The sequence below is a fragment of the Bubalus kerabau genome, chromosome 8 (assembly GCF_029407905.1).
Source record: "Bubalus kerabau isolate K-KA32 ecotype Philippines breed swamp buffalo chromosome 8, PCC_UOA_SB_1v2, whole genome shotgun sequence".
NCBI classification, from domain to species: domain Eukaryota; kingdom Metazoa; phylum Chordata; class Mammalia; order Artiodactyla; family Bovidae; genus Bubalus; species Bubalus kerabau.
Window position 1 is genome coordinate 15,043,749 of NC_073631.1, and position 18,991 is coordinate 15,062,739.

Sequence of the window (18,991 nt, forward strand, 5' to 3'; positions counted from 1 at the left end):
AAAAGTTGGACATGACTTAGTGTCTAAAACCATGATCAATCAAGAAGAGTGGTGTCCAACTCTTTGCGAGTCTGTGAACTATACAGTCCATGGAATTCTCCAGGCCTGAATACTGGAGTGGGTAGCCTTTCCCTTCTCTAGGGGATCTTCCCAACCCAGGGATTGAACCAAGATCTCTCACATTGCAGGCAGATTCTTTACCAGCTGAGCAACAAGGGAAGCCCAATAATACTGGAGTGGGTAGCCTAGCCCTTCTCCAGCAGATCTTCCTGATCCAGGAATTGAACTGGGATCTCCTGCACTGCAGGCAGATTCTTTACCAACTGAGCTACCAGGGAAGACCAATCAAGAAGAAACTAACTCTAAATCCAGCAACATTTCCGAATACAATCACAAGTGTTGGGAACTGTCGTAAGGCGAGAACAAGAGGATTGGTTGTTTAATATCTGCCCACTAATTAGGATAAGTTCCTGTTCATAATTCATCCAGTTCAAAAGTTAAATAGTGTATAAACATGTAAATCATTCATCTGCAATTCAAACTTCACTTGAAACTATTGTGTTAGTGGTAATTGACAAGAGTCTAAAGTGGACATCAGAATCATGGCTAAGACCCTACAGAAAATGTACTAACAACTTCAGAGCTAATTTTTTATTTCTAAAAGCATATGACTACATCTACAAATGAAATACACTAGTGTTTTCTTAAAATGCAGCTTGTTACAATTTGAATTTTGTGTGAAATGGGACTATAATGGACCTTCTCAAGAAGGTTTTATCACTAGAACTAGACTGGAAATCGAAATAAAATCACAGAACTCTCCTGTTTAATTGGAGACAAATAGAGGTGTTTATCTACTTACTTTAATAATTAATTCATCAAGGCTAATGCCAAGGAATGGAGAAGCTACTGAGATACTTTTGTTATTCTTTGATATTTCCCCCCCATATTTTCACAATTAAGACTGTTTGGGACAACTGTTTCCCCCAACAACTGTGTGCAAAGAACTATGCTATTTTATAGCTCAAGAACTAGGCTTAGCATCTCTAGGGGGAATAAAAATACTGAATATGAATTCCAGTAAAAGGTTTTCAAGTTGAATCTCAGTTTGACACTCTGCTAACTGTTCTCTCAGTGAAGGATCAGTGTGTCTCTCTCATTTGTCTCAGTCTTAGAATAATGAATTATTCTGAAGCAGAGTAGACAACATGCCAATCGCAAGGATGCCAGAGTTCAGGTGCACCCTGTGGGTGGAGGATTGGCAGGTTGAAGACCACTCCTAGAATCCTTCTACCAGAGAGGCTAATCTGCTGAAAGTAAAATGCGTTTCTGGAGAGACAGATAAATACCTAACACTTGTTTATAAACATGCCATTTTCACCACTATAAAACTGAAAACCGAAAAGAATTGGTATAGCAGCTATTGTTTCAACCTGAGAAGCAGTGATGGTAATGACAACATCACACCAATGTCTCATCCAATAAAACTCTTGGTTTGGGGTGTTTTGTGTGAGCAACCAAAAAAGTAAAAATAGGGAAAAAAGAGAAAATGTATCACTTTTAACCGTGTAAGTCTACTGTGATTTATTTGTAGAACTAAGATGTTGATAATAACTTAAAAATTACTTTAAGAAACCCCAAGAAATTCTATAGTTTATTACTTGCAACAAATAAAAGTACTCAAACTTATCATGAACCAAGTTTAGACTGAAAAGCCAAGATACTGGATGTATTGTAGAGTGAGAAATGAACCAAAATGATGGTATGATTTTCAATGGCATGCCAAACCATGAATGTAGGTAGAAATTCATGCTGAATCATTATCAATTTATTTAGGCAGAAATGATAACTTATAGATTACAAAATCCATTTATGGATTTAAGCTTAATTTTATAACTAACTTAACAAAATCAGAGATTACAGATATCTCTGATGTGTTCTGAATGTAAGCCTGGGGACTCTATCACGATTTTAGAGAAATATATTTTACTGCTACAATGAAGTACGTGTGAAATATTGTAAGACTAAAAAATAACAGTTTTTACCCTTAAACAGGGATGGTTATTTTAAAAGATGGACCTCTAAGATACAAGAATATCATTTGCATCTGAAAATGACAAAGCACTCTGATATTTACAAACGTAAAATAAGCAGTTTTAACTAACTTTTTGTAAACAAGTGACTCATTACTGTCAACATACTTTTCTTATTAATACTGGTACAGAAACAACAGTATGAGTAAAATATCCTTTTATGCTAGAGTTATGGGTAAAACCAGGGCTTCCCAGGGGGCATTAACGGTAAAGAACCCACCTGCCAATGTAGGAGACCTGACTTGGGTTTGATCCCTAGGTCGGGAAGGTACCCTGGATAGGATTGGAACTGCTCTTCCCTTACTTTGCCCATTTCATAAAAAAATTATTCTAGGACTTCCCTGGTGGCACAGTGGATAAGAATCTGCCTGCCAATGCAAGGAACACAGGTTTGATCCCTGAGCCAGGAAGCTTCCACATGCCTCCGAGCAACTAAGGCCCTGCGTAAAACTCCTGAAGCCTGCATGCCCTAGAGCCTGCATGGCGCACGCAACTGTTGAGCCTGCGGGCTGCAGCTAAGGAAGCCTGTATGCCTACAGCCTGCGCTCTGAAATAAATGAAGCCACTACAGTGAGAACTCCAGGTGCTGCAGCGAAGAGTAGCCCTCGCTTGCTGCAACTAGAGAAAGCCCTCATGCAGCAATGAAGACCCAGCACAGTTAAAAATAATAAATAAGTAAACAAAAATTATTCTAGAGACCTCCATGTTTGTTCTATTCTTTTCTCTCCCTTTATGAACTTCTGGTAACACACCATCAGCCAGGGGCTTTCATGCTATAAATCAAGGAGTGATGAGCTGTTTCAGACTCACCTTAGTCAATTTTCTCTCATTTTAAAATTTAATTCAGGCTTGATTTAGGCTTAATTTCACAATTACACCCAATATTTCACTTTCACATATGAATAATTTAATTATTTGAATAGATATTCAGAATATCCAGTATGAAAACTGAAAAAAATACATTGATAAAACCCCTAAAACAAGGTAGAATACATTTTGTATTTTTTATTGTACTAATCTTATGGTCCTTTCTTATTAATCGCATTATTATTGGTTACAAGGGAAATAAGAATAACAGCCCACAATATTCTACATGATTTGTAGAACAAATCACATATGAAAATAAAAATTCCCATCTTCCCCAAATATATTGCATTTTGGATGTCTTGTATGTCAGTACTAAACTTCACCTAATACTGACCAGGGATTCCCTGGTTGCTCAGTGGTAAGCAATCTGCCTACAATGCAGAGAGACACAGGAGACTTGAGTTTGATCCCTGGGTCAGGAAGATCCCCTGGAGAAGGAAATGGCAACCCACTCCAGTATTCTTGTTTGGGAAATCCCATGGACAGAGGAACCTGGTGGGCTCCAGTCTGAGAAAAAGTCAGACTGGACTTAGCTACTAAACAAAAGCACTGCCCCAGTCCCTTTCCAAATAGAAAATGCAAAATTTATGAAATTATGAAATTTTTGAAATTAAATGATCTATTGAACTAGGTTTTGACCCTTAAAAAGTCAAAATACCTTTCCTAATTTACAGAAGTACAAATGTTGTCTATGACAGCATCATTCAATAGAAATTTCTGTGATGAGAATGTTCTGTATTTATACTCTTCAATAGGGTAGCCACCAGCCACAGGTAGTTACTGAGTCTTTCAAATGTGGCTAGTGGGACTAAGGAACTTAATTTTATTCCTTATTTTTTTAAGTGTTAATATTTATTTATTTTTGGCTTTACCAGGTCTTCGTTGCTGCCCGGGCTTTTCTTTAGCTGTGGAGAGGGGGGCTACTTTCTATAACAAGAGTTTCTCACTGCAGTGACTTCTCTTGGGGAGCACAGGCTTTAGGGCTGGCAGGCTTCAGTAGCTGCGGCCCCTGGGCTTTGGAGCACGGGCTCAGTATTGGCGCACGGCTTTAGTATTGGCTCAAGGCATGTGGGATCTTCCCAGATCAGGGATTGAACCTGTGTCTCCTGTGTCAGCAGGCAGATTCTCTACCACTCAGCCACCAGGGAAGCCCAGAACTTAATTTTAAATTGTATATGATTTAAGTTAAATAACCACATGTATTGGATTAGTTAGTAGTGGTCTAGTAGTCCCTTCAAACATTCAGATAAGTGTTAGAAATGGAAGGTGGATAATGGGCAAGCCAGGAATCTAAAATTATGTTTTAAAAACTCTGTCATTCATCCCTTCACTATGAATTTTTCCAGAAGGTTCATATTAAAAAAAAAAAAAATGAAACCCAAACCAACCGAATTCTTTAGGCTGCTTTTCTGCATGAATCATCTTTTTGTAAAGAGGTGTAAGACTGGTTTTGTTGCCAACTCTGCCCCCTCATCTACAGATAGAACTCAGTGATTAGGTTCCTGCATTTATTTAAGTTATTCTCCTAAAAAACATGGTTTCCATACTGCAAATAAATGACAGGAACTTTTCCACTCATTTACCCCAGACAGCACAAATGTTCTTTCCAAAAGTGGAGACTGGAACCACAGCCCCCTCACATTGCCTGTTACATCTGTTTATGCTTATAGAAGTGACATCCACGTCGTAGACAGAGAATGCCAATTCCTTGGGAAAGCACCCAGAATTTGGTGAGGCTTGAAGAAAAGAAAAAAAACTCCACTGTTCAAAATAAGAGATACATAGACTTGAATAGCGACAAAGCTCTTTTGAAATTAAATGAGAAAAGATTTCGCTTCAAGAGTATATAGCTTCTGTGTACAGACTGGCCAGAGTTCATATGTAGCTATAATCACTTTCTAGTGATAAAGCTGTGTGTGCTCATTCAGCTGTGTCTGACTCTTAGTGGCCCCATTGACTGTAGCCTGTCAGGCTCCTCTGCCCGTGGAATTTTCCAGGCAAGAGTACTGGAGTGAGGTGCCATTTCCTTCTCCAGGGGATCTTCCTGATTCAGGGATCGAACCCTGTTCTCCTGCACTGCAGGCAGATTCTTAACCACTGTGCCATCTGGGAAGCCCTAGTGAGAAAGCTGTAGGTAAGTTACAAAATCTAAACCTGTTTTCCCATCTGTAAAAATGCAGGTAATAACGGTTCCCTTGGAAGAACTCATGTAAGGCTTTAAAATGGACAAAAAGATTACTGAGTGTCCTTTCAACCGAATGCTGGATGTTATTACAGTCACCAATCTTTTTGGAACCAGGGACCTGTTTAGTGGAAGACAGTATTTCCAGGGACTGGATTGAGGGTGATGGTTTCAGGATGACTTAAATGCATTATGTTTATTGTGCACTTTATTTCTATTATTATTACTTCAGCTCCACCTCAGATCATCAGACATTAATTAGATCCCAGAGGGAGGCTGGGGACCCCTGGGATTCTTCATGGTTCTGCAGTACTTTGCACCTTTGCCTGCCTTTGACTAGACTTTTTACCATTCTATAAGCCCTGGAAACTTAAGGATTCTGTAAATGGTTCTTATCTGTAGAAATACAAAATCATTTTGTTCCTTAAGAGATATACTTGATTACTACCCTGTATGGGAGATAATTCAAAACATTACATTTTAGTGCCTAATTAACCAGTTTTACCTCTTTTCTGATTTTCCATAAAGTTTTGTTCTTCACATTGTCATTTGGACAGGTTATATCTTGGTGTTCCCTCCCTAATTGATGAGTCAAATAACATTTTTGACACATCTTCCACCTTCTTGAAAAATTATCCTTAAAAGTTTCTACTCCATTTTTTTTTTTTTTTTTTTTTTTTGAGGACTGGTTTAAAGGTCTTTATTGACAATCATGATAGATTTTATATTTTGCAGGAAGGCTGTAACACTTCCTGTATTTTTGATGGGGAAAGGAGGGGGTACTGAGCACTTATAAAAGGGGTGGGGGGTTGGGCGGGGGAGTCTGAAAAACTCTTTCCTGACGAGAAAGCCAGAAGAGTTCCTCCTCTCTCTCTTTTTAGCAGTGGCGCCTTAAGGTCAAGGTGGGTGTTAGGTGAAGCGCAGCGGCCTAAGTGGCGGCCATTCTGGATCTGGGCCTAGGGATTGGCCTTGCAGGCCAGGAGCGTGGCCCAGGGTTTTAGATGCCCTGGGGTCATGGAGTTTACTGCAGACTCTGTGGGATGGGGCCCCAAGAACCCAGTTCTCGCGGCTCCAAGACCCGAGCCGAAGGGCAGGCCGTGCCCCAAGCCCGAGGGGCTCTGCGCCCACGGCGCGGGGCTGGGGGCGGGGTGGGGCGGCCTCGCTTCGGGCCGGTGCTTTTCGCCCTCCGTTGGCCGCCAGAGGCTCCCTCTCTCCCTCTCCTGGGATTTTGCTGCCGGGCTCCCTCTCTCTGCGGCCCTAGAGTTAATCCCATCAGCCGAGGTGAGGCACCTGTTACCCTGGGCCTTCCTCACCCCCGCGGCCTCTCCCCCATTCCACCTCGGCTCCGCGGCCGGCCAAACGGCCCGGCGCGGGCGGTCGCACGTGGGCGAGGCCCCTGCCCCGGCCGGGACCCCCGCCCCAGGCCGGCCCGAGGGTGCGAGCGCCTCGGGGCCCGGGCCGCCGCCCGCCCGCAATGGCGTTGGGCAGTGCAGCGCGCCTCCCCTGGCCGCCCTCCGCGGGCCGGGCGCGCGTGGGGGCCGCGGCGCGAGTGGAAGCGGCCGCCGCAGCCGCCTTCCGCGCTGCGCCGTGAGGAGCGGGTGGAGGGGCGGCGAGCGGGCCGGCGCCGAGCCGAATTGCGGCCACCGCGGGGCGGGGGGCGCCTCGGAGGAGGGGGTGGGAGCCACGGCCGCCTGACCCTCCCCGCCGGCGGCGGCTCCGGCTCGGGTAAGGGGGAGGCTGTGCGCGGGGCGAGGAGTTGGGGAGGGTGGAGATGAGGAGGGAAAAATCGGGATGTACAAAGGCTGAGTTGCAGGCTGAGGGTGGGGGTGGGTTGCGGCTGGGGAGCGATAGGTTGAGGATCAGAGGCATTATCAGTGGGATCTATTGTCTCCTGGCACTCTGGGACGAAAAACAAAGGGATTTATTAGCATTACCCTGTAATTTTTTCCTTTTTTTTTTTTTTTTAATGTGGCTGGGGAGCTCGGCTTTCCCCGAGCCACGCCGGCATCCGCCTGGCAGCCGCCGGGAGCCGCAGCCAATGTGTTAGGACTTCAGGTGCTTCTTGGCACAAAGCTAGTCCGCGACCTCCTACCATAGCGCTTGGCGTCACCTGCTCTCCCGGCCCTGCCCCTGCCCGGGGGCCGAGGGATTGCGTCCCGAACCAGGCTTGGGAATCGGCTGCCTCTCAAGTTGGTGTTATTTATGTTTGTCTTTTGTGAGGGCAGGTTTTGAATCCCCCGGCGGCCCCATCGCCCCAGCCCCCGCCTCTTCGGGGTTTGGAATTGGTGGGGGCGGGAGTGGGGTGTGAGGGTGGGGGCGGGGGGGGGGGGAGGGTGTGAAGTCTGAAACAAATGTCAGGGTAGAAGGAGATTGTCGATGCCTGACAGAAAAACAGGCACCACACTCTGAAGCCTTTCTTGTTTGTCTGCATGGGCCATGCATGCGTGCTGGGCCAGGAGCCGAGTTTGGTTGGAGACAGTTTCAATGAAAGTGTGTGCTTCCTCATCTGATGGAGCGTGCGGGTGATAGGGCTCGGCCTAATATTAAAAACAAAACAAAACAAAACAAAACCAAAACAAAATGAGAAATCTTTAGAGCTACAGTGTCTGCTCCACAGCGGATCTTGAAGTATTTGCTTGCTGGCATATTGATGTAAAATCCAGCTGTGGGCTTGAGGAAACCGGCCAGCATGCATTGCGTTGTATTCTGAGCTTGTAGTAAGTTAGAGGCAAGTGTAATAAACAAATCAGGGCTGTGAAAAGAGGTTTCATGGTCTGTTTACCTTCTGATCGTCACGTTCTCATACATTGATTCCCATGATATTGTATATCCCACTCTATAATTAATAATGTTCACTCTTAGGAAACTTCCAAATATTTGATATGGTTCTGAACTTGGAGTGAAACTTACTGCCATTTAAGAACGTTATTATGCTTGTTTTGGTCTGAAATTGCACTAGGGTTGCTTTGGGGATGATATAGATGAGAATATTGGACCAGAAAGAATGGAATAAGCCGCTGTAGGCATGTTTTGGAGTTTGTAAACATAGATTCTGAACTTTTAATTATGCTTGTACAAAAAGAAAAAGTTCTACCCAATGTAGGGAATCTCAAGTGAATATCATTTTTCTGGATAGTTTGATGATTTCTTAAAGATCTGGGGACTGCTGGTTTCTTTTAAGGTCATTCACAAAACCAACCAAAACTGGGGCTAAAGTATTGCTTTCAAGTGTACTTATGTGTCACTTGTGTGTGTGTGTGTGTATGATTTTGGTGTGTGTGTGATTTTGGTGTGTGTGGGGGTCCTCAAGTTATGTTTGAAACAGTTTTGTTACCCAAGATTGATCAGAGTTATAACTTTTAAATTCTTGGCTTTAAAGTTTCCAGTTCAAAAAGTAATTTCTTAGTTGACATGTGGCTAAGCCACTTTGAAAAATGTATTAATAGTTGACTAAGCATAAATTCAAATAAGTAAATGAATTCAGAAATTCATTCTTTTCTGTTACAGATGAACCTGTAGTCTTGCTTTGAAAAAGCCATTTTGTGTAACTCTTGACTGAATAATTTCCTAATACACCTGTTGGGAGGATCACTGACACAGTATGCCATTTGAGAGGTACTTTTTCTTGACCAGATACTGGTGATTAGAGAAGAGAGGTGTTTTGTTTTTTTGGTTTTTTTACCTGATCATTATGAACATTGGCTTTTCACCCCTGAAGTAAAAATGTTGAAAACCGAGTCTTCAGGTGAACGTACCACGCTCAGAAGTGCCTCTCCTCACAGGAATGCATATAGAACTGAGTTCCAGGCATTGAAAAGTACCTTTGACAAACCCAAGTCAGATGGGGAACAAAAAACAAAAGAAGGTGAGGGCTCCCAGCAGAGCAGGGGGAGGAAGTATGGCTCCAATGTCAACAGAATTAAAAACCTATTTATGCAGATGGGTATGGAACCCAGTGAGAATGCCGCAGTCATGGCCAAAACAAGGGGCAAAGGTGGACCTTCATCCCCACAGAGGCGAATGAAGCCCAAAGAATTTCTGGAAAAAACAGATGGCTCGGTTGTTAAGTTGGAGTCCTCTGTTTCAGAACGAATTAGTAGATTTGACACAATGTACGATGGCCCTTCATATTCTAAGTTCACAGAAACTCGCAAGATGTTTGAGAGAAGTGTGCATGAGTCAGGACAAAACAACCGCTATTCCCCAAAGAAGGAGAAAGCTGGAGGGAGTGAACCTCAGGATGAATGGGGTGGTTCCAAGTCCAACCGAGGCAGTACTGATTCCTTGGACAGTCTTAGCTCCCGGACCGAGGCTGTCTCCCCAACTGTGAGTCAACTGAGTGCAGTATTTGAGAACACCGATTCCCCCAGTGCCATCATTTCCGAGAAGGCTGAGAACAACGAATACTCAGTGACTGGGCATTATCCCCTCAATTTACCATCTGTTACCGTTACAAATCTTGACACCTTTGGGCACCTTAAGGATTCTAATTCTTGGTCTCCTCCAAGCAAGCACAGTGACGATGCAGAGGATGCTCAGAAGCGTAGCACAAGCCCAGGACTAGAGGTGGCTTCGAAAAGTACCTCTCTAGCTTCTGTGCCCAGTGAAGAGGCGCAGCAGAGCAAGGCAGCCAAGGACCCCGCATCTAACCGGGAGGCTCCTGGCAGAACTGACAGAGACACCTCTGAAGAACCTGGTGCTGAAAGCGAGGCAGTGCCAGAGCCTGAAATCCCTTCACCACAGAACGAACCTTCAGAAGACGCAGAAGCTCGTTTGGTGGAGAGTCAGGCAGCAATGCAACAGAAGAGAGAACTTGCAGGTGGTGATTTCACCTCTGCTGATGTATCTAGGTTCACCTGTGAAAAGGAAGTATTTGAAGAGCCGCATCATTTTGGGAGCTCCCATGTTTACATGCACAGTGACTATAATGTGTATAGGGTGAGATCCAGGTATAATTCAGACTGGGGAGAGACAGGTACTGAACAGGAGGAGCAGGAAGATAGTGATGAAAACAATTACTGTCAGCCTGATGTGGAATGCTCAGAGATCGCTGGATTGCCAGAAGAAGAAGACATCCCGGCAAACAGGAAAATTAAGTTTAGTAGCGCTCCAATTAAGGTAAGTATATTTTCTTAGTTTGTTTTTGGAGTTGTTCCCCCCCCCCCCAAGTTTTTTTCTTAGTATTTGGGCCTAACTGTATGTAGACTAGGACTGACAGCTGTAAAAACTCCCAGGTTGGTGATACACACATGTTGTCTGGTGATTTTAAGAGTTGGGAGTTTTGAGAGCTATTTCTTGAGGTGCTTTATAGTTGTATAAACAGCAATATTGAAGTTGAAGAAGTTTGGGGATTGTGAGATACATACCAGTGGACTGGAGTATGAAGAATATGAACCCTGAAAACCAGGAGTGTTAGTTTGAAGGAGAATTATTTCTTTAACTAGTTTTACTTGAAATTATCCATAAATAAGAAAATTATCTAAATGTAAACCCTGTAGGATTTGAGGTATCATGTACAAAGGGAGAGTTATGATAACCTTGAAATAATATTCTTTATTTACTTGCTTAAAAAATCTGAGTTATCCCTTACTGAAGTGTAAGTGGATTGTGAAGAATGCTGGAACTTTTTTTTTGTACTGCTCCTTGGTAGTGAATGTTTGATTTGTGGAAATATGTTAGCGGACTTAAGTACTTAAATTGGAAAGCTATGACTCTAAGTAGCTTTGCGTTCAGAATTTGTTATATGGCTTTAAAATGGAATTGTTTGAAAGGATGTTAAATTGATTTGCCGTTCATGGATTTATTTTTACCTCTTAAAAACTGGATAAACGCCAGTTGAATTCAGATGCTCTATTCTAATGACTTCACTTAGTTAGCATTTGGAATAGAAGAACAGCACAAAAAAATACATCCGCAGCAGGTGGTGAAACATTATTAGCTGATAGTGGCAGTGGGGCAGGAGGTGTTTGGTTGAGTATCAGCATCTCCTGGAGTGCTTTTTCAAAGTGTCCTTGCCCATCAGCTGAGTCCCAAGGTGCTGGCATGCCCTCTTAGGGGAATCTGGAGGGCTGTGGTGGCAGAGTTTGTAGTTTGCAACCACTTTCTAGGGACTTTTAGCTCACACAGTGTGTGTAGATGATAGATTTGGAATTAGATATGTCATTTTCTTAAATATTCTCCTCAATATCTAAAGCCACTGTTTCTTGTTATTTCCATCTTATAAAACTATCATAGAAGGCTGTAAGATATGTTATTTATATAACAAAGATAAATATGACCTTTCTGTAACTGTGAAATTCTTTCTTGAAATAAGCTAATAATCTGTGAAATTATTTACTGGTGTTAACAGGCAAACTTGCCTGTCAGTAGTGTAAAGCAGAGTTTTGGGTCAGAATGGGTCATGTCAAGTTAAACTATGTTTGAAATAACTTCTGGAGCTATGAGTCTAGTTTCTAAGGAAACTCGATTTCTTTGCTGCTCTTTTCCCACCTCCCTTTGTCATTCTCTCCCCTACCCACAAGTTGTAGGCACTCTCTTTAGAGGATCCTTTCCCTCAGGCCGGTCCAGCCAGCTCCTAAATTTCATTGTTCAAGTCCCCTTTGCAAGTGCTCTCATTTGAGCATCATCTTTCTACCCCTTAGGAAGAAAGCAACAAGATTAAATTGTTACACATCCAGCAAGGCAGGAATAACTGAAATGAACTCTTCAAGGAGTTTGTTAAAACCAATGACCAACTCCCTAATGGGGAATAGCAGCTTATTAAAATTTATCAACCCAAGTGGAGCACCAGCCTTGAATTTGGGTCCTGTGCTGCACAAAACATAACTGCAGTTATCGGTTGAATGGATTTTAAAGGATTTATCATTGAAACTTGGATGTTCATATGTGAACAAACCAGGGTTTAGGGTAGGATATTTTGAAATTGAAGTCATTTTTTTTCTGCCATTGCTTATAACAATAAGCATTTTGCCTCTTAATTTTCACATTACAGACTGTATGTCACATAACAAGGAATGAAATAGAGTACATGCGTTTAATGCTTTCCATTAAGAACATGGATCAAGCATCAGATTTGTGAAAGACAAGGTGCTGTGTCTTAGTGGGCAGTTAACTGCACTAGTTGGAGTGGATTAAGTTTGCAAACAGAAGATCCATTCTTAGCCCTTTGTAATGAATAAGACAATTACTCTTTTCTTGTTCCCATTGTTTAACATGGAAGTGGATTCACTTGGAAATCTTGAGAGCTACTTTACCACTGGTGGTGGTGATGATGGTAGTGTTTAGATTATTTTCCAATTAAGATTTTTGCCTCAGAGAATGGTAATAGTGTTTACTGAATGCTTGTCAGATGTCTACTCTCATGCTGTTAGCTGCAGAGGACACAAAAATCTATAAGGTTACCTCTTTCTCTGTGAGCTTGTGGAGTCAGTTCTTAAGCACATGGCATTTAAAACCCATGAAACACAGTGTAAAAACCTGTGCTGAAGTGTCTAATGTCCTTTGAGTACTTTAACCGTTCATGGCTATACTAAATGTGTGGCGTGAACAGTATTCGATAGGGCATTTGGAAGGGAATACACTCAGCCATTCTCTATGGGTGTTTCCTTATTCTTTTTATAAATATTTCTTTATTGGAATGGGAAGTTATGTGCTTTCCAACATAAATCTTTTCCTTTGAAACATAAACACATTCCCTGTTTCAGAAGTAATAACAAGCATATTCCTTACAGAAATGATCTTTAGAACTTTTACATTCTTTTCCCGATACTCTCATCTTATTCTTCACTAAACATTCTCAACACTTTTGGCCTCTTGTTTTAGAACTTGTTTATGACATTTATGTGTGTGACAGTGTCCAGTTTCTATTTTAGTTCTTCTGTAGATGTTTTAAATTGATATTTCCCTAAGACGTCTTAATCTGGACCTAGAAAAAATGTCAAAATAATAGCTAATCTTTCCTGTGTATGTATATCCTTGATATATAATTGTTGATGACTTTTAGAAATGGTCAGATTATTTCTTAATGGGTAGATTAATGTGCTTCATTGTATCATGGAAAATTAGAATGAAATTAATAATAGAAAATATAAAATCCAACTTTGGAGTATGGAAAGAGGGAGTGTTATGAAGATATGCTGATTTGATATATGGAATTATACCTTCGTTCTCAAGAATTTCTCAGAATCAAGGAATTGAATTAAATTTGTCTCAGATAAATCAAAGAAAGGGTGACATTAAAATTTTTTTTATTATTGTTTCAGAACATTTATTGAGTCCTTACTTTGTGTCAGGAACAGTGAAATACAATAAATACATAAAATTACCAGAGCTGATGAAGTCAGGAACCGGTGGCCGGTGAGAAGTATACAGCTCATTAAGATCACTTCTTAGGTCATTCTGCTCAACTGTGTTCTTGGATAGTCCAAGTCGTCACTGCAGTCTTGTTAAGAAAATCATGACCCTTTCTCTGTTTCTGGTAGTCGTAGGTCCTTCAGATTGGTGTTCTTGAAACATAATGTATCGGAAAAAATGTATTTTTGTAATTCCCAGCAAGAAAAAGTGCTGGATTAGTGTTGAGATACATTATGCTGTACTTTTCTATGTGTTTTCTCAAGTTGCGTGGAGTTTTACAAAGCTGGAGTTGAACGAGAGTCACCAATAGCTGCAATGTTGCTCCAAGCCGTACATGATGGTTGTTGAAAATGGATTTCTTAGCATTCTCTCCCTGTTCTGGGGCTGTGAGTTATTTTCAGGGGGGTACACGAGGGCTTTTATTCAGGATGGTGTTCTGAGCATCGTTCTGACACCCAAATTTCTGTCTTTGTGCAGCTTTCTCCAACAGTCCCGCTCAGTGCTTCTAAACTTGAATTTGCATTATCAATCACGCAGGGATCTTTTGAAATGCATATTACTTTTTCAGTAGATGTTTTGTAGGAAATTACCTTGATGCAGTAGTTAGCCCCCGAGTACACTACCAGCTGTCCCAGAGGTATGGAATAGACAGGCTCAGCCACCAAATTAAAATGCTTGAATCATACGATTTATCAAATCAGTTTAAAACACACAGCCCAAAACAAGAGGAAAACCGTAGAGGGTGGTGAGGAGAGGGGCGGTAAGTTAACGAGCTTAAGGAGACTGAAGAGATTGAAAGGAAGGACCTGAGTCCTTTAACTTTTTTGTACCTGAATCCTGGGTACACAAAATTCATGTGTCCTGTGTCTCTCACATCAGCCTTTCCCACTGATGATGTACATGCTTATGAGGACTAGAGTTGAGGAAGAACTCTGCATAGACCTGGGCATCTTCCTTCCTGGGATACATACTTGCTGAATCGAAGAGAATGGGGACAGGTACACTTAGATACAGGTGTAGGTTTTCCAGTTTGCCTGCTGATGAGCCGTGGGGGCTATTTGCGTTTCTTGGTGAGAGCACCCGAGGGTCCAGAATAGCCTCATACTGAACGTGCTTGCTGGAAGGCTGATACGGAATGGCATCGCTGTCAGTCCAGAGGTGGCATGACAATGGCTTGGTCTTGCCATTCCTTTCTATTTTGGAATATCTTACAGGTTACTGATTTACCTAATTTTAACATGTCTTGTGACTTTTCTCTTGGTCTTACAAGCTCTCATTACTGTGCTTAACTAAGTCACTGTTAGCTTACTACCATCAGCGATGATAACTTCTTAAGAGTTTCATCCAATCCATTTATTTTCTTGACCTTTATAAACAGAATTTAATATTCCCAAGCAATACCACAAACTCTCACAATAGTAGGTCTGGGGTAAAATTTTGCATTTCTGACAAGCTCTCAGATTGGTGCCGATGCTGCGGATCACCAGACCATTATTTGGAATATGATTTTGAAGTACAATCTTCTGGCTTCTGAATGGGGCTTGTAACAAAATTTGCTCTTTAGATGGGTCTGCTGTAGCTGCTTGTATGGAAAAATATTCTTTGAAGCTGAAACAGGTGTAAACTTGTTTCTGGATGCCAAAGTGGATTAAGATCTCTAAATTCATAAGGAGTTTGGGTCATTAAAAAGTCGTATTTTCGACTCTGTGTGGTCTAAATTTTTAATTATAAAAGGACAGGAGGAGAAAGTTCTTGACAGACTCAGAAATTCGATTTCTTTCATTCTTTTGGAAGCCTAAATTTAAAAGCTTCTAGGGGGAGTATAAGAATCATCATTTTGTATAGCTTGCTTATTTGGATAGCATTCAAACTGAGCTTCCTTTTAAAATTTGGTGTTTTATAAATTATGGTTTATAACCAGGCAAATATGTCAAATGTTTTAATGTTCTGTGTAAAATCAAATAATGAATAGTTATTGAATGACCCCTTTTCTAATACTGCATATGTTTATACTAATAGCTTTTTCCCTCCACTGAAATTTGGTCCTTTAATATTTAAATGAGATTCTTTTCTACAGCAGCCTATTACAGATGTTTGCAGAAATTTATTTGTAGTAGAAAGTTTTAAAGTTTCTTGCTTTTTGTATCATCAACAATATTTTTTGTTCCCCTCTAAATTTCCTCACAAAGGATGCTCATTGTTGCGGTAATGAACTTTAAAGAAAAAAGGCTGAATTTGAGGGAAAAAACTTTCTATTATGTCATCCATCCATTGTTTACTTTATTAACCTAGTCACATGCCTGTCAGCAGTAATTTGATTTGAATCTCTTCTCCATTAGATTTTTTTCTAACATCTTCTTCACCTAAGAAAGAAAAAAAGACTTCAGAATTTCTATAGAAAAACAATTATATATACAGGATAAATTTTGTATAAGCAAATCAACTGTTATGTTTAGTTCTGACTATCACTTCTTTGTTTTTGTGCTATTATCTAACTTACTTAATAATTTTTCTTAATTTCCAATGCTCTTCATTTTCAATCTTTCATTTTTGTTCTTTTGCTTCATTATGGTCTCCAGTGTTCATTTTGAATAGGAAAAAAAAGTAACTTTTCAAGTAATGCTTCACATTTTTTCTTTCTGGTCACTTTAAAAAATTACCCTTGTTCTAATCGCTTCATCTTGGTTTGTGACATAGAAACTTAAAGAAGAAAAATACTTAAGGGTAATCTAGTGTAATTTCCTCCTCACTTCAGTTAGCCCTTCAATAGCATATTGCTGACAGATGATCATTCAGCTTCTGCCTGAATAATTCCACTGATGGGGGGTTTATTATTTTGCAAGGCAAAAGGAAAGCTAGAAGGAGGGACGTGCTGTGTGCGTGTGTGCGTGTGTGTGTGTACGTGCTCATATATTTGCTTATTTTCATTTATCTTGAATGCAGTTTTTGTTGAGATCACATGTAAATAACATCAGCCTCACCATATTCAAGTGTCGGTCCATGGCTCTCAGTGTATTCACGAGGTTGTGCAGCCAGCACTGTTATCTAATTCCGGAATATTCCACCACCCGAGAAAGGAACCCTGTGTCTGTTAGCAGTCGTTCCCAGTTCCCTTTCTTCCCACATCCTTTGGCAAACACTAATCTACTTTCTGTCTCTATGGATTTGTGTCTTCTGGACATTTCATATAAATGGGATCAAGGGCGTGCTTTTTAAAGAGAAGGTAGGAGACGCAGTGAGCATGTCTTGAGCTATGTTAAAATTTAGGATACCATGTGGGCAGCAGACTATAGGAGGAAGGTCTAGAGGGCGAGGATAAAGGACTTTATGGATGGTGACATGTTCTCAAGATGAAGTGACAGGATGTGGGGGCCACAAATGTTGCCTGCCTGTTAATGCAGTTTCATGGAGAGAAAGAAGACAGGAAGCTGAGATAACAGCAGGATCCAGAAAGGGATGAGGATATTTGTTAACTGAGGAAAAATAGTGGATGGGGCAAAGAGGATGGTCAGAATCACCGCCTAGCTTGGGACACTGCACTTTCTTCATGTAATCTGAAATTGCCATTGATGAAGCTAAGTGATTGCTTCAGCACAGGGCATCTTTAAAGGCACAGAAGCGCTGATGCCAATTTTCATCCTTGCTGCTGCTGCTGCTGCTAAGTCGCTTCAGTCGTGTCCGACTCTGTGCGACCCCATAGACGGCAGCCCACCAGGCCCCACCGTCCCTGGGATTCTCCAGGCAAGAACACTGGAGTGGGTTGCCATTTCCTCCTCCAATGCATGAAAGTGAAAAGTGAAAGTGAAGTCACCCAGTTGTGTCCAACTCTTAGCGACCCCATGGACTGCAGTCTACCAGGCTCCTCCGTCCATGGGATTTTCCAGGCAAGAGTACTAGAGTGGGGTGCCATTGCCTTCTCCGAATTTTCATCCTTACATTGGTCTTTTCTAGCACAAAGAGACTCTTGTCATGTTCCCATGACCTGATTTATTTCCATCCTACTGCTCTTATGTTCTTGCTTGTATTATTCTTTTATGTTGATTGGAATTGTTCATGGACGAACTTCACTCTTTATTTTAAAACTTCTTCCCCTTCAGTATTTCAATATGGATTTTATATGCCATTCTGACTATTATCTCTATAAATCATGTATGAAATAAGTCATTTTGGGCAGGCACTTAATTTATTGCACATTGTCAACTAAAGTATATTATACACATCACTTAAATATTACTAACTGATAATGAGAATAACACCAAACGTTTCTTTCTTTTTTTTTTTTAAGCTAGTATGGTACACTTTATTTATTTGGCTGTGCTGGGTCTTCGTTGTCCAGGCTTTTCCCTAGTTGCAGCAAGTGGGGGCTACTCTTGTTCAGGTTCTGTTGTTGCAGAGCACAGGCTACTAGCGTGTGTGGGCTTCAGAAGTTGCCCACATGGGCTTAGTTGCTCTGAGTCATGTAGGACCTTCCTGGACCAGGGATCTAACGTGTGTCTCCTGCATTGGCAGGCAGATCCTTGACCACTAGGCCACCAGGGAAGCCCCCCAAACTTTCCTGATATTCTGTAAAGTTGGACAAATCTGCGTCTTGAAGCTTTGGTTTTCTTGTGTGTAAGTGAGGCTGTCTTACTTGTAATTTATCACTAGAAGCTCTTCTCAGCTTTAACCGCTTGTTATCTTGTATTTTAAACATATTTGTACAGTATCATTGCCATAAATATTTGTGCTATTATTTCAAAGGGAAAAATTTGAACATCTTTGTTGAAATGTCAAAATGAAGTTATGTTAAATTGCTCTTGAGAGTGTTATTTATACTATAGATTGTAGTTAAAAACTTTAAGATGATTAAAAGATTAAACCCAAGGGAGTACATTTTTGATAGAGTCACTTTTAGAGCAACTCGACTTTTGAAAGTATGGCTTGAACTATATATTAGAACACATTGCTGAGGAGCCTAAGAATAAAGAAAGAAAGGTTTTGTAATATAGTTGCTGACATATTAATTGCTTTACTCACTTTTGTTCTGGAAATAGCTTCACAGCACAGTTCAACACGATTGAGATATTGATAATCTTCTGCATGATTCCCAGTTTTTTAGCCTAACTTGCTCTCTTTCTCGTGTGCCAATCCTTACAAAAAGGACAATGAAAAGGCAGAGGGTAAAGATATATGGAAATTTTATATTTTATTTATTTAAGAATAAATATTAAATAAATATTAAATATTTAATTTGTTTGGCTGTGCTGGATCTTAGTTGCAGCTTGTGGGATCTTCAGGCTTCCTTAAGACCTGCTGGATCTTAATGAACCCTTAAGTTCAGCATATGGGATCTAGTTCCCTGACCAGGGATCCAACCTGGGCCCCCTGTGTTGGGAGCTTGGAGTCTTAGCCCCTGGACCACCAGGGACATCCCTGGAACTTTTGTATTTTAGGAGGAGCAAAGTCTTGTTGCTTGTTTAATATATTACAGAAGGATTTAAAAAAAAGCACTTGTAGA

At 41.1% G+C, this 18,991-nt stretch overlaps 1 protein-coding gene across 7 annotated transcripts in view; it reads left to right on the top strand.

The window, feature by feature from the left end:
* Positions 1-6,294: 6,294 nt before the first annotated feature.
* Positions 6,295-18,991, top strand: part of PPP1R9A (protein phosphatase 1 regulatory subunit 9A) — a 339,158-nt gene continuing 326,461 nt past the window's right edge. For 3 of the 7 annotated variants that reach the window (XM_055589751.1, XM_055589754.1, XM_055589755.1), the window contains exons 1-2: positions 6,460-6,867; positions 8,650-10,260. In XM_055589751.1, the coding sequence (XP_055445726.1) occupies positions 8,866-10,260 (1,395 nt within the window). In that variant the 5' untranslated portion in view covers positions 6,460-6,867; positions 8,650-8,865. Of the gene's footprint in view, positions 6,424-6,459; positions 6,868-7,012; positions 7,332-8,649; positions 10,261-18,991 lie in introns of those variants that run through there. The other 4 variants (XM_055589756.1, XM_055589757.1, XM_055589752.1 and 1 more) reach the window with 3 other exon arrangements.